Raw genomic sequence first — 21,742 nt, forward strand, 5'->3', positions numbered from 1 at the left:
AGTCACCTTTTGAGGTTTGCCCAGATGCCGGTGTCAGTTGGCGTCGCATCTGGACACCCAAGCATCGGCGTCACCTGCGGTGCAGCACGCTGTTCCACTGCTTCCCGGCTTCCTGGCTCCATTCACGTGTGCTGGCCTGCCTACATGGTGACGTCATCATGCCCTTATGTGACTGTCGCTGCCCCTGTTGCTGACCCTGGCCTGTCTTCGAATGCTGTTCCTCGTCTGATTTTCCAGCCCGGCCCTTTGTCTGCTTCCGTCCCCATTCCATCGACCCTGGCACGGCCTGACTTGAATCTTCATGTGGGAGGGCGGCGCCTGCATTCCCGGCCCCGCCCACTTTTGTTCCTGGCCGACGCGCTGCACTCTCTACCCAGGCAAATGCTGGCTCGAGCTCTCTGCGATCGTTGCCTGGGATGTGCCTTCCGTTTGCTCTGCAGCCCCTCCTGCTGTTCCTGAGTCTGCTGCTTTCCTGGCTTGGGGACTTGACAGCATTCCTGAAGCAGATGGTGAAGAAGAAGAAGAAGAGGTCTAGGAAGGTGTCGTCGTCTTCATCTTCATCTTCATTATCATTGTCGTCTTCGTCTGCTGCTTCTTCCGCTTCTCCTTCCGAGGCTTCGCAGCTGAGGAAGAAAAAGTCTGCCTCTCACCCCCCTAAGAAATCTCGCACCAAGACTTCTAAGGGTCTGCCTCCTTCCACAGGGAAGGCATTGGGATCTCTCGTCGGCTCTTCCCGATCCTCGGATCAGGAACCGCTGTTTTTGGCCTCCAGGCCAGGGGCATCGGGAGCCAAGGGCGTGCAGACCAAGGTCGGCACTCCCCCGCTGTGCCTAAGAAACTTCCTGCATCTAAGGCCAGCGAGTCGTTGGACAGATTTCGTTAAAGTTGCTCCAAGTACCCGGGTCCCCAAGGAGACCCCGGGAACCCCAATCTGATACGGAGAAACTTCTCGCCCGTACAGACCAGGGCGTGGGGCAGAGAAAGAGCCGGGGCATGCAGGTGCGCCGTCTCTTCTTCCTGCTGGCACTCCTTCAGGTGCCAAGTCAGGTTCCCAGGATAGTGCTTCAGCCCGCGGACCAAACGCAAGGAGAGGTAGGGAAGAAGTCCCCTACTCAGTCTTCCCGAGAGGCTCCTGCCTCGAAGAAGACTGACTGGGAGGCGTCAGAGGACAGCGCAAGCTCACGCCAGTCAGCTGTGCGTTCGACTCCTCCCAGTCCCCAGCCACGTCCGCAGGCCAGCCTGGCGGCTCGGGGAGGCGAGTGTAACGGCTCGGCTCGGCTCGCGAGCCGCTCCGCTCTCCTCGGGAGATCACTTCACCTGGGCTGAAGCAGTCTCCTCGACCCGGGGCTCGTCATCACCGCGGGTTGGTGACCGCTCTCGGCCCACTGCCTCTGCTGGTTCTGCCAGTAAAGCCAGTGGGAGCACCTGATCTTCCTCGCCTGTCCCCTCCGCCCCTTTGGTTTCTCCCAGGCGGCGAGAGTCAGAGTGGAGGAGCTCTGGGGAGTGTTCTCCTCAGTTCTACTGTGTGGGGGTACGCACCTGGTTCGGTTCTTGGCTCGACCAGGTCCTACACCTGCGAAGTTCAGGAAGATCCACGGGGTCTGCCGAGGTTCCCTCCTGCAGGGAGGGTAGTTTGGAGGACCGCACTCTGGAAGGACTCGAGGTCCTCTGCCCCAGGATGCGGACACCCCTGAAATACAGAGGACTTCTGTGGAGGTTATCGCGCTGATTCGTCAGCACAATGACCTCGGGGAAGGGACCACGGCCTCATCTGTGGATCGTCCGTTGCGCCTCGAATCCCTCTGGGGACCCAAGAAGGAACCCAAGGCTTCGGTGGGGCTGCCGTGGTCCACACTTGCCGAGGGGGTACTTGACCAGGTGAACAGTCTTGTGTCTGGGCAAGACAGTTCGCTTCGTTCGAGCTGCTCGGACAAGCTTCTTCCTCCTCTGCCTCGTCAGAAGCATTTCTACGCTCCAGTGGAAGGGGCGTTGCTGACCAAACAGGTTGACCCGGACCTGACTCGTTTGGACCCGGGTCTGTCGTTGCAGCAATTGACTGCAGAGAGCATATCTCTCTCTCAGCAAGAAGCTGCAACCCTGGAAGCCACCGCTATGGCGGCCTTCCAAGCAGTCTCCTGGCTCGATCTGTGGTCATTCACAGTATCGAAGGTAGCTGCTTCCTCAGGCACTATTGTATCTGGGGAGGACTCCGCCTTTGGGAGACTATGCCAGTCTGGGGGTAGGGCTATTTCCTACCTCGCCCACCAGACTGCAAACCTGTGGGCGAACCTTGTGCTAAAGCGGAGGGATGCCGTTCTCTCTGACTTTGCCAGGTCTGTAGGTCCCGAATCAGCTATGACCTGCCCGGAATGGACCGTTGCTGGGTTCCTCCTCTCTCTTCCCTAGAGAGTTGGTGGATGCTGCGGTGGACAAGCGCCGTGCCGATGACAGCGACCGGCTTGTTCACCAGGCAGTGGTCAAGACCTCCCGGTCTTAATCAACCCCACTGCGGCCAGGTCTTGGGCCAGGCTGGCACTTCCTCGGCCCCTAGGAAGTCCCAGTCTTGAAGGGGTCCCCAGTAAACACCCAGCCTTCTTCTGCCCTGAGAAGGGGGTCCCTCCCGCCCTTTTCAGGCCACTTTCCAAGCCGGTAAAGGGGGCAAGGGTAAGAAGAAGAAGGGGGAAGGGCGCTAGGGGTGGCGTTCCCCCAAAAGCTGCCGAAGGTGGGGGCTGCCTGTCGAGCCATTGGGCAACTTGGCAGCGACACGGAGCCAAGACCTGGATAGTGGATGTCCTTCGAGAGGAATATCTACTACCCTTCGAGTCTCGGCCTCCCCTCACCTACTCACCGGTCCATCTCCAAACATATCTTCCAGGTTCGTCGAAGGACATCGCACTACAGCAAGAAGTGCAAGCCATGCTGAGCAAGGGTGCTGTAGAAGTCATGTCGGACCAGTCTCCAGGCTTTTACAGCCGCGTCTTTCTCGTAGAGAAAGCCTCATGGGGATGGAGACCGGTCATAGATCTCTCTCCCTTGAACCGTTTCGTTCGCCAGACTCGGTTCACGATGGAAACAGCGCAAACTGTGCTGGCCTCCATCAGGGAGAACGACTTCATGCTTACGGTGGACTTGAAGGATGCGTATTTCCAGATACCCATCCATCCGTCCTCTCGCAAGCACCTCCGCTTTGTCCTCGGGGAGTCGATCTTCCAATTCAGGGCACTTTGCTTCGGGCTCTCGACCGCTCCCCAAGTGTTCACGAGAGTATTCTCTCTCGTGTCAGCTTGGCCCCACTCGCACAGGATACGTCTTCTGAGGTATCTCGACGACTGGCTAGTCCTGGCGAGTTCTCGCTCGCAGTTGCTACAGGACAGGGATCGTCTCCTCGAGTTTTGCCCGGATCTAGGGATCATGGTAAATCTGGAGAAGTCAGATCTCACCCCCAAGCAGAGGACAAAGTACTTGGGCATGCTGATAGATACGGTGGCAGCGAAAGTCTTTCCCTCGAACTCTCGTATCAGCAAGTTCAGGCAGGCAGCACAGCTGTTCCTGTCATGGCAGGAGCAACCAGCTCGGCAGTGGCAAGTCGTCATCGGTCACCTGTCGTCTTTGGAGAAACTAGTACCTCACGGGCGTCTTCACCTGCGGTCTCTCCAGTGGAGACTAAAGGAGTATTGGTCCCAGTCCCAAGACCCCAGTCCTTCCTCATTCCTCTTTCCGAGGAGGTGAGAAAGGACCTTCACTGGTGGTTATGGACGACAGGAACCTCTTGATAGGAGTATCCTTGCATACTCCCCCTCCGGACATGCTTCTGTTCTCGGACGCATCGACCGAGGGATGGGCGCACACCTGGAGGAGTTGCTGATTTTGGGAGTGTGGCACCGGGGACGACAAGCACCTTCACATCAACATCCTAGAACTCAAGGCGGCCTTCCTGGCCCTCCAAGAGTTCAGGATCGAAAGTGATGGGACACTCCGTGGTACTGATGAGCGACAATACCACGGTAGTGGCATACGTCAACAAGCAGGGGACTGGTGTCCCACCAGCTTCACCAGTTGACGATGCAGGTGCACAGTGGGCCGTGGCTCACTCGGTCAGAGCTGTCAGCCAGGTACATTCCAGGCAAGAGGAATGTCGTGGCAGACAAGCTCAGCCGCCAGAGCCAGGTGGTAGAGACCGAATGGTCCCTCCATCAGGAAGTAGCGGAAAGGCTGTTCGACCTGTGGGGCGTCCAGCCATCGATCTGTTCGCCACCCGGGCAACAGAAAGCTCCAGGTCTTCTGTTTTGTCGTGCCGGACCCATGGGCCGCTGCAGAGGACGCGTTCCAACACCCGTGGGACAATCTCGGCGCATCGCCTTTTCCCCATTCTGTCTGATTTGCAGCGGTGATCAGCCGAGTGATGATCACCCGAATCTCAGAATGACTCTGGTGGCACCCAAATGGCCCAGGCCGTTTGGTAATGGACCTGGCTCTCCTCTCCGAGGCACTGAGAGATCCCCTAGCCCAACCTTCTGTGTCAACCTCACGCAGAGCGGTTCCACCTGGCAGTGCATTCCCTGTGTCTTCACGGCTGGATGTTATCCACCATCTCTTGTGAGCGAGAGGCTTTTTTGTCGCGCAGCAACAGAGATGGCAGGATACCTCAGAAGATCCTCCGCAGCGGTATACCAGGGAAAGTGGTCCGTCTTCTGTGGTTGGTGTCATGGAAGGGTATCTCTCCGGTCGGAGCTACTGTTCAGCAGGTCGCGGACTTCCTCGTCTTCCTTCACCGAGAAGCTTCTCTCCGTTTCAGCTGTAAAGGCTACGCGCCACACTCGGCGTAGTCTTACGGCTGAAAGGAGTAGACATCTCCTCTCCTTGAGATTTCTCTACTCATGAGAAGCTTGAGCGGTCTTGCCCACCCAGGGATCTCAGGCCCCCTGCGTGGGATGTGACTCTTGTCTTAAGGAGCCTGACTCGTGCACCGTCATTGGGAGCCTTTACGAGAGTCGTCAGACAGGGATCTGAGCATCAAGACTGTCTTCTTGCTTGCCCTGGCATCGGCGAAGAGAGTTGGCGAGCTTCATGGACTTTCCTTTGATGTTAAACACTCGAGGGGATGGGGGGGATCCCGGATTTTGTAGCAGAATGAAGACTCAGAACCCATCTGTCCCTGAATGATTCCTGTTGAGTCCTTCACGATCCCCTCCCTAGAGGACTTTGTAGGTAATGAACCAGGCGAGATGCTACTGTGTCCTGTTAGAGTGCTGCGACGCTATCTGAAGAGGACTCGGCACCTCCGGCCTGAGTGTCGGCGACTCTTCGTTAGCACTGGCTCGACCAAGAAAGAAGTGTCCAAGAACACCATCTCTTTCTGGCCGTGAGATGATAAGGAGAGCGTGCTCTGCTGCAGGAGAAGACGACACTGCCGTACGCTTAGTCCGAGAGCTCACGAGGTCCGCAGCATTGGTCCGTCCCTTGCATTCCAGAAGAATATGTTGGTATCACAGGTGCTGAAGGCGGGTGTGTGGTCCCAACAGACTACCTTCACCTCCTTCTACCTCTGGGATGTTGCACACAAGTCCTTGGACACTTTTTCCTTGGGTCCTGTGGTGGCTGCTCAAGTTTTTTAGCTTATCCAGCTCCTCTAACAGGACAGGTTGCATGCCTCGCCTATCTTTTGTGCGGATGGTTGTGATTGGGAGATTGAATATTGAGTGACTGGCCTCTCTTCTTTCTCCCCATCCTGGCTCTCTTCCCAAGGGCAGGGAGCGGACGTGCCTTTTACAAGCTGGACTAGTTGGCGATCGAGGCAGGTAAGCACATAACGGAGCCCGTTCTATTTCCGTTCAGGTTAATAGAAGCAACCCGACTCCTTCCTCTTGCAAAGGGAGGAAGGAGACCATGACTATGAGACAAACCCAATGCTTGTATTTGCCTTTATTGTCATCCGACATCAAATTCTTCTAGGTCAAGTCACTTTGCATGAACTGTTGGCGTTAGATTCTCTTTCAAAGGGACCCAGAAGTCTGACAACTGAGGGATCTTTTGTCCCCTTAGTTTTTCCTTCCTCGCTCTCACGATGACAACTCCAGTCAGTTCAGAGAGACAATACCCTTTGTTGGCGTTTTGAGCTTACAATTCGATGGATTTAGTTTTGTCCGGCTGATGAAGAGTTAGAGGAATTGGTTTTCAGAAATTCATTTTTCTCCTTCCGATTCCACACTGCTTGTCTCCCCTTGTTATTCAACCTGGTGGTTCGACCAGGAAGGGTTAGATCAGCTCAGTGGGTGAACTCCAGTCAGTTCAGAGAGACTTTATCAGATTCCTCCCTCCAATCAGTGAGTCTCCTAATGTAAAGGACCGAGGGTTTGTATATTGTGTCGGAACAAATAACAATTTTTAAAAGTAAATTGTATTTTTAAACATCTGACTTACCTGGTAGTTATATATATAGCTTAAGTCCCTGACGCGCGGCAGAATTTCAAAACTCGCAGCAATCGCCGATGGGTAGTCAGGTGTACCACTAGTGCGCCCTCTACCCAGGTACCTTGAACCATTCCAACTGTTCCTCAGATCTTCCCTGCCGCCATACCGGTTGCATCGTTAAGAATTTTGCTCGTTTGGCCCGTGTTTTTTCACAGAGTTTTGGTGAAGTACACTTTGGCTTTGGCTTTCGCTTGTTTTTTGGATTTGCTTTGGATTTTCTGGATTTGTTAGATATTGTTGATTTTGACCTTTGCTCGCTTTGGATTTTTCTTATGATTTTTTCTCTTTCCAAGATGTCTGACTCTGCTTCGAGTGTGAGAATGTGTGTGAGGGGGTGTAAAACCCGGCTTGCTAAAGCTGCGTTGGATCCCCACTCTATTTGTGTAAATTGTAGAGGTAAAAATTGCGAGTTAAAGGACAGATGTGATGAATGTTTTGGTTTATCAGAGAAAGAGTGGATGGATTACTACCGATATGTTTCTAAGCTTGAAAGGGATAGGATCAGAAGAGCCGGGAGTAGTAAATCTCGCTCTTCTAGAGATAGTCAGGAATTGAAGATTCTCCTCATAATATCAATCCTATTATTCATTCCCCAGTAGTGGTAGTCCCAGAACCCCCACTGATACTGATAAGGAACCAACCTTGAAGGACATGATGACTGCCATTCAAACCCTTGGACAAAAGGTAGAATCCCTCATAAGAGACAGAGAGGATTTATGGTCGAATGTGAGAGATCTGAAACATTCAAGTGTTAATGAGAAAAATAAAAGTGCAAGTGTTGTGGAGGTGCGATTGCTCGGTCCTGTCGTGCTCCTAGTCCTAGACCTCTTCCAAGCTCACCAACCCCTGTGAGAAGGAATGTCGACAGCGAAGGGAGGCGAGAGGCTTTAGCTACCGAGCAGTCGTCCCCTCGAGCGTACCTGTTGACGCTTCCCAGGGCGCTCACCCTCGCCATAGGAAAGGCGAGGTTAAAGTGTTTTCGTCCTTGTCGGAAGACGCTGTTACTAGATGGGGCTGGCGTCATACATCCGTTATCGAGACCCCTCAAAGGAAACTTCCTTCTGTGGAGCGCGTCTGGATTTGACAGCTTCCTACCCGGGATGTAGTCACTGGAGCAGTCCAGAGCGTTCCCTCTTAGTTTGGACGATTGCTCTCCAGTGAAAAGCAGACATATGTTGTCGCATCGGGTGGCCGCGTCTGCTTCGCTGATGACGAAATGAGATCGGGCGTCCCGAACATTCATTTCCAACGTCTCATTGAAGAAAATGAATTAGTAGTTGATATTGCAGCTCCCCTGTCGATCCCCAGCAGCAGGTAGCTGGAAATCAGTCTAATTCAGGACATGCAACGGAAACTCTCTTCCCTGATGCAAGTCTTGCAGCCTGCAGAAAAGACGGATGCAGACTTTTGTCCACCGATGGCTGTACGTCGCCCTGAGGAAACTTTTGACCGATGTCGCACAGGCGGCCAGTTCTCAAGTGACTTCAAGGTGCGGCGGGACAGCGAACGTGGGAAGAATGTTTCTCCTATTCAAGAGGCCTCAATCATTTTACGTCAGCCTGAGGAAGCTTTTGACAGATGTCGCACAGGCGGCCAGTTCTCAAGCGACCTTAAGGTTGGACGGGACAACGATTGTCAGAAGTCTGGACGCCAGGGCGCCCGAGTTGCGCAAGAGGATGGACGCCAGGCGTCAAGAGATGGGCGCCAGGGCGCCAGGCGTCAAGAATCTGGATGCCAGGCATCAGTTGGACGCCAAGACGCCAGGCGTCAAGAATCTGGGCGCCAAAACGCCAGGCGTCAGGAGGCTGGACGCCATACTTTATTACTACAAGAAGATGGACGCCAAGACACCAGATGTCAAGAGACTGGACACCAGGATGCCGGCGTCAAGGTGATATTTTGAAAGATGTCGCTACTTTGGTTTTGGTCAATCAGAAGAAGAGATTGATGATATCCCTCAGTCTCCTGTGGATCATATCGAAGAAGTTTCGGAAGAAGACGATAGTAAAGGCCATCAACTTTCATCAGACTTCAAAAAACTTATGAAACTTTTTGCGGAAGTTTTCCCTGAAAACTTTATTCCGACGGCTCCTCGTTCCCCACCTTCAGAATTTACTCTTGGGAAGGCATCTAAGGGTCAGCTTTTATGAAGATGGTTTTGTCCCCTTTCGTCCAAGAGAGCTCTTAAAATGATGAATGAATGGATGCTTTCAAAGAAGGAACAAGGAAAGACAGCTTTTGCTTTTCCTCCAGCCAAACTAGCTTCAAGATCGGCGTTTGGTATCAAACTGGAGAATCGTTCGGCCTTGGAATACCTGCCTCTTCCCAAGGAGACTTCTCAAATCTTGTTGACTCATCTGCTTGAGTGGCCATGGGGAGAACGAAGTTTTGTTGGTCAACATCAGAGTTGGACCACCTCCTCAAAGGAATTTTTAGGGCCTTCGAGGTCTTTAATTTTCTGGACTGGACCCTGGGAGCGTTAGGAAGAAAGATGGGATTATTCAGCATGACCGACACCGAAGAACTTGTACATCTGATGTCGTGTATGGATAAAGGAATCAGAGACGGTGCCAGCGAATTAGCGGCGCTTTTCTCAGCAGGAATCCTGAAGAAAAGGGCCCATCTTTGCTCTTTCCTAGCTAATGGGGTCACATCCAGTCAAAAATCGGAACTAATTTACGCCCCTTTTTCCTCTCACCTCTTCCCTCAAGACTTGGTAAAAGAGGTCTCTACATCCTTAGCTCAGAAAACCACACAAGATCTTATATCGAAGACAGCAAGGAAAGTCCTACCAACGACTTTCATCACTAAAAAGAGTAAGGCTGAGGCTTCTGTGTTTCAGGGATCTCAGCCCTTTCGTGGTCGGCCCTCAGGTAGAGGTTCCTCGAGGGCGGGTAGAAGATCTACAACAAGAAGTGGCTCTAGACAGGGAAGAAACAGGACCTGACGTTCTTCCCCTTCAGGCAGCGGTAGGTGCCAGGCTGTTCAACTTCTGGCAGGTGTGGAAGAAAAGAGGAGCGGATCTTTGGTCCATTCAACTACTCAAGGATGGATACAAAATCCCTTTCCTAAGAAAGCCCCCGTTGGCAGACAAACCAATAGATCTGTCGCCCAGATACAGAGACGAGTCCAAGGCACAGGCGATTCAACAGCAAGTTTCCTTATTATTGCAGAAGAACGCAATAGAGAAAATACAAAATCTGGATTTGCCAGGATTTTACAACCGCCTTTTCCTGGTTCCCAAGAGCTTGGGGGGGTGGAGACCAGTACTGGATGTGAGTGCCCTCAACGTCTTTGTACAAAAGACGAAGTTCACCATGGAAACAACAAAATCAGTGTTAGCAGCAGTCAGACAACACGACTGGATGGTTTCCTTGGATCTTCAGGATGCATATCTCCACATTCCTATCCACCCGGGCTCCAAGAAATACCTGAGATTCGTCTTCAAGGAAGAGGTATTCCAGTTTCGGGCTCTTTGCTTCGGCCTAAACACTGCGCCCCAAATATTCACCAGACTGATGTTGAATTTAGCGGGAATGCTGCACACGAGAGGCATCAGGGCCTCTCTGTATCTGGACGACTGGCTTCTCAGAGCTCCTTCCTTCAATCGCTGTCTGGAGGATCTTCAAGCGACAATCTGTTTATCAGAGGAACTAGGACTTCTGGTAAACAGGCAGAAGTCGCATCTAACCCCATCTCAAGAGATCCTGTATCTAGGGATGAGGATTCAGTCTCAGGATTTTTCGGGCTTTTCCGTCACCATCAAGGATGGAACAGGCCTTAGTAAAACTAAAGGACTTTCTGGGAAATGGATGTGCTCGGCGAGGAATGGATGAGCCTGCTAGGGACCCTTTCTCGCTAGAACAGTTTGTTTCCTTTGGAAGACTAAACCTTCGCCCACTCCAATTCCACCTCAATCGGTATTGGAGCAGAGAAAAGGGCTAGAGATAGAGTGTATCCCCATTTCAGAGGCGATGAAACAATGCCTTCAGTGGTGGAACGACCCAGTCAAGCTTCAGGAGGGCCTTTCATTAAAACAGAAGAACCCAGACCTAGTGTTGTTCTCCGACGCACGTCGGACTCGGGGTGGGAGCAACATTGGGAAAGTTGGAAGTATCAGGATTCTGGACCAGAGAGCAAGAGAAGCTCCACATAAATCAAAAGGAGCTGACTGCAATATTTTTAGCCCTCAAAGAGTTACAACACTCAGTCCAAGACAAGGTCGTACAGGTCAACTCCGACAACACGACAGCGTTGGCCTACATCAACAAACAAGGCGGAACCCACTCCAGGTCACTGTGCGAAGCGTCGAGACAACTCCTTCTCTGGGCCAAAGAGAAGAATGTGACATTATTGACACGTTTCATTCAGGGGAAAGGAATGTGAGAGCAGACAGTCTGAGCAGGAAAGGTCAAGTCCTGGCAGCAGAATGGACTCTTCATCAAGATGTCTGCAGAGAATTGTGGCGGATTTGGGGACGTCCATGCATAGACCTCTTCGCCACGGCTCAAACGAAGAGGATGGAGCGTACTGCTCTCCTGTGCCAGACCCGAGGCAATGCACATAGATGCGTTCCTTTTAAATTGGTCCAACCTGGACGTTTACGCCTTTCCCCGTTCAAGATCATAAACAAAGTCATTCAGAAGTTCGTGTCCCACGAGAGCACCAGGATGACTCTAGTGGTCCCCATTTTGGCCGACAAGAGAATGGTTCACAGAGGTGTGGGAATGGATGATGGACACGCCGAGAAGTCTGCCTCTAAGACCAGACCAGATCTACTCAAACAACCCCACTTGGAAAGGTATCACCAAAACCTCCAAGGTCTACAGCTAACTGCCTTCAGACTATCGAAAAACTCGCAAGAGCTAGAGGCTTTTCGAAGGAGGCAGCTAGAGCGATCGCAAGAGCAAGGAGGTCATCTACCATCAGGGTATACCAATCCAAGTGGGATATTTTTAGAGGTTGGTGTAAGGACAACTCCGTTTCCTCTTCCAGTACCTCTGTGACCCAGATAGCGGATTTTCTTCTTTACCTTAAGAGGAGACGTAACTTTTCAGCCTCGACTATTAAGGGATACAGGAGCATGTTGGCAGCTGTCTTCAGACACAGAAACTTGGATTTGTCTGCCAATAAGGATCTCCAAGATCTTCTCAGATCATTCGAAACTACCAAGGAGAAAAGTCAGAACTCACCAGCGTGGAACCTAGACATGGTCCTGAAGTTCCTCATGTCCGATAGGTTCAAACCTTTGCAAGAGATTTCATTTAAAAGATCTCACAATGAAGACTCTATTTTTGGTTTGCTTGGCGACAGCTAAAAGAGTCAGTGAAGTACATGCCTTCAATAAAACCGTCGGTTTAGGAACGGCAAAGCTATCTGCTCTCTACAACTGGGGTTTTAGCTAAGAATGAACGTCCTTCACAACCATGGCCCAAGGCTTTGAGATTATGAATCTGACAGAGATCGCAGGTGAGGAGTTAGAGAGAGTCCTCTGTCCGGTAAGAGCTCTGAGAGCGTACCTGCAAAGGACAAAGAGTTTCTGAGGCAAGTCAGAGGTGCTTTGGTGTTCAGTTAAGAAGCCCTCTCTACCAATGTCAAAGAATGCGTTATCCTTTTTCATAAGACAGTTGATAAGGGAAGCGCATTCAGAATGCAGTGAAGTGGACCTGAAGCTTCTAAAGGTTAAAACCCATGAGGTCAGAGCGGTTGCAACCTCTGTAGCCTTTAGACAGAATAGGTCCCTACAAAGTATCATGGACTCTACCTTCTGGAGAAGCAAGTCAGTGTTTGCCTCACACTACTTGGAAGCAAGTACAAACGCTTTATGATGACTGCTATACACTGGGACCATTTATAGCAACTAACTCAGTAGTGGGAGAAGGGACTACCCCTGCAATCCCATAAATCGATGCCCTTGATTCTTGCCTTGGAATAGTTGTAATGTTATGGTTGTTTTGTGGAGATTGGGCGCAATCTTCCGCAATCATTGATTTTAGTCAGGTAATCAGTTTGTTCCTTGGCAGCGCCTGGAACAAGGGTATTATAGGTTGTCTGTCACATAGAGGTTGGTACACCGGTTGGCAGCTCCTAGAGGTCTTCAGCCCCCTGAGTGGATCGCTGGACCTCTTAAGGAAAGCAGACATAATGAGGGGGAGTTCATTGAAGTCAGCTTCCTTAAACCAGGTAAGAACCTTAAGTTGGTTTATTAACCCTTAAGCAAAATTCCAAAGATGTTGGCTGTCTCTGACCCTCCACCAAAGGTGTCAATCAGCTATATATATAACTACCAGGTAAGTCAGATGTTTAAAAATGATATTTTCATAATAAAATAAATTTTTGAACATACTTACCTGGTAGTTATATATGATTAAATTCCCACCCTCCTCCCCTCTAGAGACTAGGGGCATGGAAGATCTGAGGAACAGTTGGAATGGTTCAAGGTACCTGGGTAGAGGGCGCACTAGTGGTACACCTGACTACCCATCGGCGATTGCTGCGAGTTTTGAAATTCTGCTGCGCGTCAGGGACTTAAGCTATATATATAACTACCAGGTAAGTATGTTCAAAAATTTATTTTATTATGAAAATATCATTTTTCCTAACTATACAAACCTGAGGTCCTTTACACTTTATGCCCACCTCATGCCACCCCTCAATCTGTACCTGGGCCGAAAGGCAAATTGGAATGTTTACATCCGGGCAGGCGGTACCCCGCCTCCCGGACAGTAGTTAACTGCCTAACCACCTTGTTTGAAGTTCAACGGCCGTTTCCAGCCTACGCCTGAAAGTAATCCTAATGTAAAGGACCTCGGGTTTGTATAGTTAGGAAAAATACAATTTACTTTTAAAAATTGTTATTTTATTATAAAAATGTCATTTTTATTCAGTAAGGATAGGGGTTCATATGTTTGTGTCAAGCAGTTGCCTTTGTTCAATTCTTCATTATGCTTTTACAGTTTTCCTTGTTCTCTCAAATGTTATTTTCTCTTTAGGTGACTGACCATGGAGTTTGGAACAAAACACAGACGCAGGAATAGACATATAGAAATTGACTGCCCATATCCATCTAGTTTGCAGTTTTATTCAACACCTCCAAATGGTTATATTTCACTAATGGACTTTGATGATTTGGCTGTAGAGAGATTGAAGGGTGAGTATTTTTTCATAATCCATCATGCATTTCATTCAAATCCTTAGCACAAAAAAAAAACTAGCTCCAGGATATAACCACAATATATTGGTTTTCTTGATTTATTGATTTCTGGGAGAGGATATTTGATATTTATTATATCAAGGCCTCTTCAAACTTTTACATTATGACCCATATGCATGCCACTTGCATTCTGATAATTTACTACTGTGCATTTTAGGGCAGTGTCTAATTGATTTCCGTCGTTAAAATCTTTACAAAGCATCGGATATGGATCGCATTTTGGGAATAGCTATTTGAAGCCATAGCCTAATTGGAAAAAATATGCAGTGATGTCTAATGTCGATAATTGAAGAACTTATCAGAGTAAATGAAAGAAATATAAAGGAAAACTTAGCTAAATCGAGCAGGCTCGTAGACAGAGGCTAGTAAAACGTCATTACTTAAGGCCCTCCCACTCATTGATACTGTAGTATGATGCAAGGCCAAGAGAGACAAGGTCTACCCAATTGGGTGGGGTCGCCTCCCACCTAGGGTAACTACGTAGGCGATGACATATCTTAGAGGTACCTGCTCATTACGGCAATTCACCTGCTGACGTAATAAGGAGTTAGACAAAGCTCTGCCTACATGGGGGATTTTGGGGGGGAAGTGAGCAGACCTCTTTCTCTTGGCCTTGGTATGACGTGCTTTACTAGACACCCCGCCCATATACTTTGTAAATGAAGACTCCGATGTTGGTAGTAGTAGTATTAGTAGTAGTATATGGAATTCTTATATTGTTCCTCATATCAGACACCTACCCTACATTCTCTCTCTCTCTCTCTCTCATCTTTTCGATGAGTCATGTCTCTTAGTAGAGTACAATAAGGGAATGGGCATCAAATGAGAATACTAATTGTGTAATACAGTTCCATGGTCCAATTCACATTTCCTGTATCTAAAAATATGCACCAAGTCTTACAGTAACACTCTGTGAAAGTAACCATTGTTACTCTGGAGTTTCTGTTGCTTTCTTATTGTCTCCTCAAAAGTTGCCGTTCACGTGTACCCGCTTAGTCCTGCTAAATGAATGTAAAATAATGCAAGTGTTCTAACCTTAACTTACTTAATGCATGATCAGTCCCATAATAGATCCACCGTGCTTGGTATAGCACACTACTCCCCCTTCATTATTTTATTTGTGCCTCTGTGTCAGTTTTGTTGTTTATATGTGCTTGATTCATTTACTTGAAACTAACATTTTTGTTGTAGGGTTGTTAAGTGGTTATCAGTGAATCTATGTATTTCTGGTTTTATCTATTTATTTATTTTTTTATAGATTTGAAGTGACTCATCCTTTTAATTTTTACTTATTTCAACATGATAGTATTTCACCAATTCCAAAGGTTTTGCTTAACTGATAGTGAAAGAGTGAATAGAAATTGCATTATAATTGCTATGTATTCTTATAGTCAGTGTATATATACCAAATTCCTTTGTCATATTTTCCAGTGTATATATACCAAATTCTTATTCATTACCCGTGGTATCACCGATGGAAACTGTAATATTATTGTCATTCTCAACAATGATTTGCCCAGCCTTTCCTTTAATTTGATGCAGTCATGCTTCTGTTTATCAATGACTGCGGTGCTATGAACGTAATACAATTACTGCTTTCAGTGATAATGATGCTTTCTATAGCAAACTTTTTTTTTTTTTTTTCCTGAAGATTTGTGTTCCTATCTTTGGTTTCAGCTGCTGTGGTCGCCTATTTAGGTGATGAGCGCTAAGGAACAAAGAAGTAGTAGTGTCAACTTGGTTAAGTTTAGGCAAAATCTCTAACAATTTCTTTACTTATTTACTTTGACTGTACAGATAAAAGTGTTTAGATTATCATCCATTTTTAGTATATTATCTTGCAATTTCGATATTATCACATATGCTACTCAAGGTATTGCTTATTGTACAAGAGGGTCAAGTAATTGTGTTTCTACAATCATTATTGTACTACTGGGAACCCTGCTATTACGTCTGATGTCATAGTTTACGTCACAACTAGCCTCTCTCTGGGTGCTTACTAAATTTAGCTAGGTTTCCCTTTAAATTTCTTTGATTTACTCTGATAAGTGCCTTAATTATCCACATTAGATATCACTGCATATTTTTGCCAATTAGGCTGTGGCTTCAATTAGCTATTTCCAAAATATGATCCATATCTGATGCTTTGGTAAGATTTTATCAAGGAACATCGATTAGACACTGCCCTGAAATGCACAGTAGATGTGGCTTATCTGTCTGACCAATCTGTATGTATGTTTGACAATAGATAAGTTTTGTGTTAAAAAATTTTTATTTAATTACTAATTCACGTAAGAATTCAAATCTTTGTCTTTCGTGTACGTAGACATATTTGGTTCAGTCAGTGAAGCTTATTAACAAAGTTAAGTATTGGCAAGTACAGATGTTCTTTAAATATGTGAGTGCCTATACCAAAAATGTTAGGTTATTGATATGCTAAGTATAGTTAGAATTAGCAAAACATGTTCATACTTTGCAAACCCATCTCCAGAAGTGAGGCAAAAAAGTATAAGAACTTGAAATTGCAACCCAGTTGTTACAAGTTACTATCACTAGATGGCATCTTTCCTCCCTCCCTCCCAGCTTGTGGCCTTGAATGGGTAGAGGATCTGCTGGCTACATGACATGAACATCCAAGTAGGAGTTCCCTGAGCTCTCCGCCTTTGGGGATGCTACTGTTCCAAGAAGCACTGAACAAGTGGTGGGGTGCACACCTGACTGGCTTGTATTTTTCATTGTGTGTGTGTGTGTGTGGTGCTAGCCTGTAAACATTCCAAAAGTTTGTTACCTTAGTGGCTTATGACAAGAGGAGGGAAATGATATCACTTCACCTGTTTGCATGCCAGTGAGGTGTTACCCAAGTGTATTATGGGCAGGGGGAATGTAGTACCAGACCAGCTCAGGACCAGGTAGTAGTGACAGAGTGATGGAAAGGCTTCACAAGCTTTGGGAAACACTGATGAGAACCCAATCCACTTGTAGTGTTGTCTAGAAAAATGATCAGGGAGGCAATAAGCATGAGGAATATCACAGACCTATCATGGCTCATGTTGGTAACTTTCTCTTCTATCCATTCCTTTAAATTATCTGGAACAGTTCCTAATGCACCAGCTTCTCAAGAAACTCTAAGGCCTAAGGGAGCACTCTAAGGCAAACATTTTGATCTCAGTTCTGCCACTGAGGAAACCTGGAATACACTGTTGCCTTTCAGTTAAAACCTTAGTAAATTTATAAAAGACTTTTGTTACAAGATATTTCATCATGCTAAATGAAGGAGTAATCGCTGTCCTCACCTGATAAAACTCTTTATCTTCTGTAAGTGTGCATCAATCTTGTTCTCTTAGAGAGACTATGTCTAGCATCTCTCTTAGAGAACAAGGTTGATGCACACTTACAGAAGATAAGAGTTTTATCAGGTGAGGACAATGATTACTCCTTCATTTAGCATGATGAAATATCTTGTAACAAAAGTCTTTTATAAATTTACTATGGTTTTAACTTTGAAAGGCAACAGTGTATCCCAGGTTTCCTCAGTGGCAGAACTGAGATCAAAATGTTTGCCTTAAGTGCTCCCTTAGGCTTTAGAGTTTCTTGAGCAGCTGGTGCTATAGGGACTGTTCTAGATAATTTAAAGGAATGGATAGAAGAGAAAGTTAATAACTTGAGCCATGATAGGTCTGTGATACTCCTCATGCTTATTGCCTCCCTGATAATTTTCCTAGACAACACTACAAGTGGATTGGGTTCTCCAGACAACTTACTCCAAGTATGGAAGCCTTTGCAAGAGGTCCTTCTTCCCAATCTAGGCCATTAGTTGTTCTTTCTTTTGCAGAGGCTTAATCCTAAAAGTTTTGACAAATTATGGGTAATGCTAACTAGTCAGAATAGGTCCTTGGTACCACCAGTAAACTAATGGAATCTGCCAGCAAGAATCCCGAGGTTCTTTCCAAGGGCAAAAGATTGGTTACATTACTTGGGCAAGATTCATTCCAGACTATTCACCAACTGCACTAACAGGGAATTTTACAAGTCACCTCTGCTTGACTTTCTTGAAGTAGTCAGCTGTATAGGTCTCCAGTGAATTTAGCTAGGAGATCATACTAATTTACACTTAATAAGCATAGGCAAGTAACCCACTGTGGGAGATGGACTCCTTAGTTAGAACAGGGGAAGATGGGTAGATATCATTTCTTTTTGGTAGTACAGTGGACCCCCACCTATTCGCGGATTTTTCTATGGAACGTGTATACACATTATTTGTGGAAAATTCGCCTATTTGCGATATTTTTCATAGAGAAATATTCAGTAACTACTGCATTTTTATATTTTCGTGACTAAATGCATTTTTTGTGATAAAACTATTAAAATACTCAGGTATAAGCATTTTTAGAGGGTTTTTTTGGTGTTTGAACTATCAAAATAGGCAGTTACAAGCATTTTTAGAGTGGTGTCAAGTATTCACAGATTTTAGCTATTCATGGAGGATTGTGGTACACATCCCTCACAAATACCGGGGGTTGACTTTATATGAAATTCTCCTTAGGCCACAAAGCTGATGGTATCCAGTGCCAACTTCAAGAAGTCAGATCTCGTGTGCAAGCGGAGGGTAAAATATCTGAACATGCTGATAGACACTGCAGTAGCGAGGGTCCTTCCTTTGGACTCTTGTATTGGCAAGTTCAGAGAGGCAGCCCAGAAGTTCCTCTATTGGCAGTAACATGTCATTCTGGTTCACCTGTCACCATTGTAGATTCTCGTCCTCAGGGACGGCTTCACCTCCGCGCCCTCTAGAGGAGGATGAAGGTGGATGGGTCTCCAGGGAGAGACCCACCTCCCTCTCTCTCGTCTTCCTCTGCCAGAGGAAGTGAGGAGAGAGCTAGCTTGGTAGCTAGAAACAGGAACCTATCTCTAGGGGTGCCATTGGACATTTCCCCCTCCCGAGGTACTCTCTGTCTTTTGGACGCATCTGCTAGGGATAGAGCGCACACCTGAAAGAATGTTCACACAGGAGTTTGGGACCAGAACGACAGACATCTCCACATCAGTGGCCCGAAACTCAAGGTAGCTAATTTAGCCCAGCGAGAGTTTTGGGTACAAATAGTGGGACGTTCCTTGGTGTTGATAAGTTACAACACTATGGTAATAGTATATGTCAACAAGCAGGGAGGGCAGATGTCCTTCCAGCCACAAAGGTTGACAGTGCAGGTACGTGAGTGGGCAGTAGCATGCTCAGTGGAGCTGCCAGCAGGTACATTCTGGGGTCATGGAATGGGGTGGCAGACAAGCTCAGTCGCTAGAGCCTGTTGATTAATTATAAAATTTTATATATGTAACTTACCCAGTAATTACTTAGCTAAGAGTTTCTACTCAAACAGCAGTTAGAATTCTGAATTCCGTGGTAGCGATTCTTTTGTTTTGTATAGGTGACTATGCCCCGTCCACTTTCGGGGTATGAAAGAGGAACAACACCACCAACACAATTTGTTTCTGCCGCTTGTAGCGTCAACACCTGGTGTTGTTACAGCAGTTTAAAGTTTTCGGATTTGTAGTTTTCTTCCTGGGTGAAGTATTTTGTAGCCTTTTTGGCAATTTTTCAGGTTGACTTTCACGATTTTGACCTTTTCAACTAGTTAGGAAATGTCTGACGCTAGTAGTTCTAGTTTCCTGTATTGCAGTAAAGGCTGCAATACACGGATGACAAAATTGACACGATTCTCACACCTTGTGTTCCGGTTGTAGAGGTCAAGTTTGCTCTATTAACTTGACACATGATGAATGCAGGGATTGGGGAGAACAAAAGTGGAAGACTTTAAATTCTCATTTAGCTAAGCTAGAAAGAGGTAGGAAGAGGAAAGCAGCTGCTAAAGCTAGCAGGAAATTAGCTAGTCGGGCTTTGATTCCTAGGTCGGATAAGGCTGACATATCTTAATTCTCCAACTGTTAACCCTTCTCCACCTGCATCAGTTAATTCTCCTAAACCACCTACTCCTTCTCCTGGCTTCATCACTTCTGAACCCGATCGCTTCGCCAGCCTCAAGAATAAGTTTGAGCAACGTTTAAATCTGGTAGTGAGTACAGTGGCCCAGTTAGGGGCATCAGTGCATGTCTTGATGGACAAGTTTGAAAACAGTGCTAAAGGTGAAGTGTCAGTGGAGAAGGCGGCTGCTTGTCCCTCTGATTTTCCTAGGCATCAGTCCCTGCCATACTCCCCGCTACCTGGGAGGAGGCATACCAGTAGCCTAAGGGAGGTCAGTGGGGTCTGCCCACGGGCAGTCGCCCCCTCAGTCCAACCTGTTGCATCTCAGGTTGCGACTAGAGACAGCCGCTGGAAAGGCATCTCTGAAGTGCATGGGCTTTCGTTAAGTTCTGAGGAGTCCTCGCCTCATAAGAGCCGTCTTCGTTGTCGTTTCCCTGATGAATCTTGCCCGCTTAAGACACATTTCTCAGGTAAAGAGCAGTTCCTGCATCTCCCTTACAAGAGAATGAGGGAACCTTCCTTCAGTCCTCAACCTTCTTGTAGCAAGTGGGACACTCCGGAGCATTTCTCCTCTTCTCAGCACCAGGAGCGAGGTTCTAGCTCGCTACACCTCTTGGGCAAGCAGCTCCAGATTTTGCATAAGTGCCCTGTTCCCTCGGAACGTCCAGTATCGGCGGAATCCCCTGTTGCAGCCAGACGCCCTGATGCGGCCAAGTGCCCTGGCCCAGTGCCCCGATGCGGCCAAGCACCCTGACGCAGTCAGGTGCCCTGAGGTGGTCGGATGCTCTCTTTCGTCGGAGCGCCCTGAAGCTTCGGATCTTCCCATACCACTTGAGCCCCCTCAAGTCTCCAAGTGCCCTGCAACTTCGGATAAGCCTTCTCCTGCGTTGGACCCAGCTCTTGAACCTTTGCAACGTAAACTGGATAATATCCTTCATTTTTTACAGAAGCCTGCAACACAGACTGTCCCTGCATTAGACTCGATGACATCTCCAATCTCTTCTGAAGATGAAGAAGAGCAGGATGTGTCTTCTACACGATATGCATCACTCCTCAAGTGCCTTCTTCAGCAGTTCCCGGAATTTTTCATTCCGACCTCTCCTTCCTCTCCAGGTTCGTCTTTCTTGATGAGCAATCAGCCCGTGGATTCGACTAGACTTCCTAAGATGGTTCCCTCTAAATCTTTGAAGAAAGCTCTTCGCCAAGTAGAGAACTGGCTTTCAGAGAAGAGGGATCAAGGGAAGGCCTGTTTCAGTGTTCCTCCCTCTCGTCTTGCATGATGCAGTACTTGTTGTAAGCAGCGGGAGAAGCTCCTTCCCTGGGAGTGACTGCCTCCTCCCAGGGGACTTTTCCTGCACTCACTGACTTGGGATGGAGATCGGCTCTCGCTTCAGCAAAAACGTTCTTTTCGGCACAGGAGATGGATCATCTGTTGAAGAGTTTAAGTCCTTTGAGGTGCTGAGTTTTTTCGACTGGTGTTTGGGAGCAGTTGCCAAGAAGCTTCAAGAACCAGCTTTTTTTGTGATGAAGTTGCAGACCTGTATAAATTTCTCTCTTGCGCAGATAAACCGTTAGAGATGGCTCACAGGAATTAGCTGCCCTTTATGCCATGGGTGTCCTGTAGAAGTGCAAACTTTGGGTCTCTTTCACATCGAAGGGCGTTACGGCCCCCCAGAAATCGGCTCTCCTTTTTTCCCCTCTGGATAAACATCATTTGTTTCCTCAGCCCACCGTAAGTGAGATTGCAGGGAGTCTACACCAGAAGTCAATGTGAGATTTGTTGACTCAATCGACAAACCGCCAGAGGGACCGGTCTGCCTTCTCAGTTAAACCATCATCTCCTCTCGAACAACCAAAGCCATTTCATGGAGGAAATCAGGGATCATGCCTCAGGTCCCGAGGTTCAGTTAGATTTGCTCCCTGAGCGATCAAGAAATCATCCTCAAGATCATCCTCTTGCAAGTGAGGATTTAGTCCTTTATGTTCCTGTAGGGGCCAGGCTTCGTCTCTTTTAGGAGAGATGGAGCAAAAGAGGAGCGGGCCAGTGGGTGGTGAAAGTTTTAAAGGATAGATACTCTATC

General features: G+C 47.6%; 1 protein-coding gene across 3 annotated transcripts in view; it reads left to right on the plus strand.

The window, feature by feature from the left end:
• Prim2 (DNA primase subunit 2) overlaps nucleotides 1-21,742 on the plus strand; it is a 133,607-nt gene that overhangs the window by 12,960 nt on the left and 98,905 nt on the right. For all 3 annotated transcript variants that reach the window (XR_010857760.1, XM_067131270.1, XM_067131271.1), the window contains exon 2: nucleotides 13,464-13,621. Coding sequence is in view for 2 of the 3 variants with exons in the window: in XM_067131270.1 (XP_066987371.1) it covers nucleotides 13,474-13,621 (148 nt within the window). In the remaining variant the exon portion in view is untranslated. The remainder of the gene's footprint in view (nucleotides 1-13,463; nucleotides 13,622-21,742) is intronic.

The sequence above is a fragment of the Macrobrachium rosenbergii genome, chromosome 29, assembly GCF_040412425.1.
Source record: "Macrobrachium rosenbergii isolate ZJJX-2024 chromosome 29, ASM4041242v1, whole genome shotgun sequence".
Taxonomy (NCBI): domain Eukaryota; kingdom Metazoa; phylum Arthropoda; class Malacostraca; order Decapoda; family Palaemonidae; genus Macrobrachium; species Macrobrachium rosenbergii.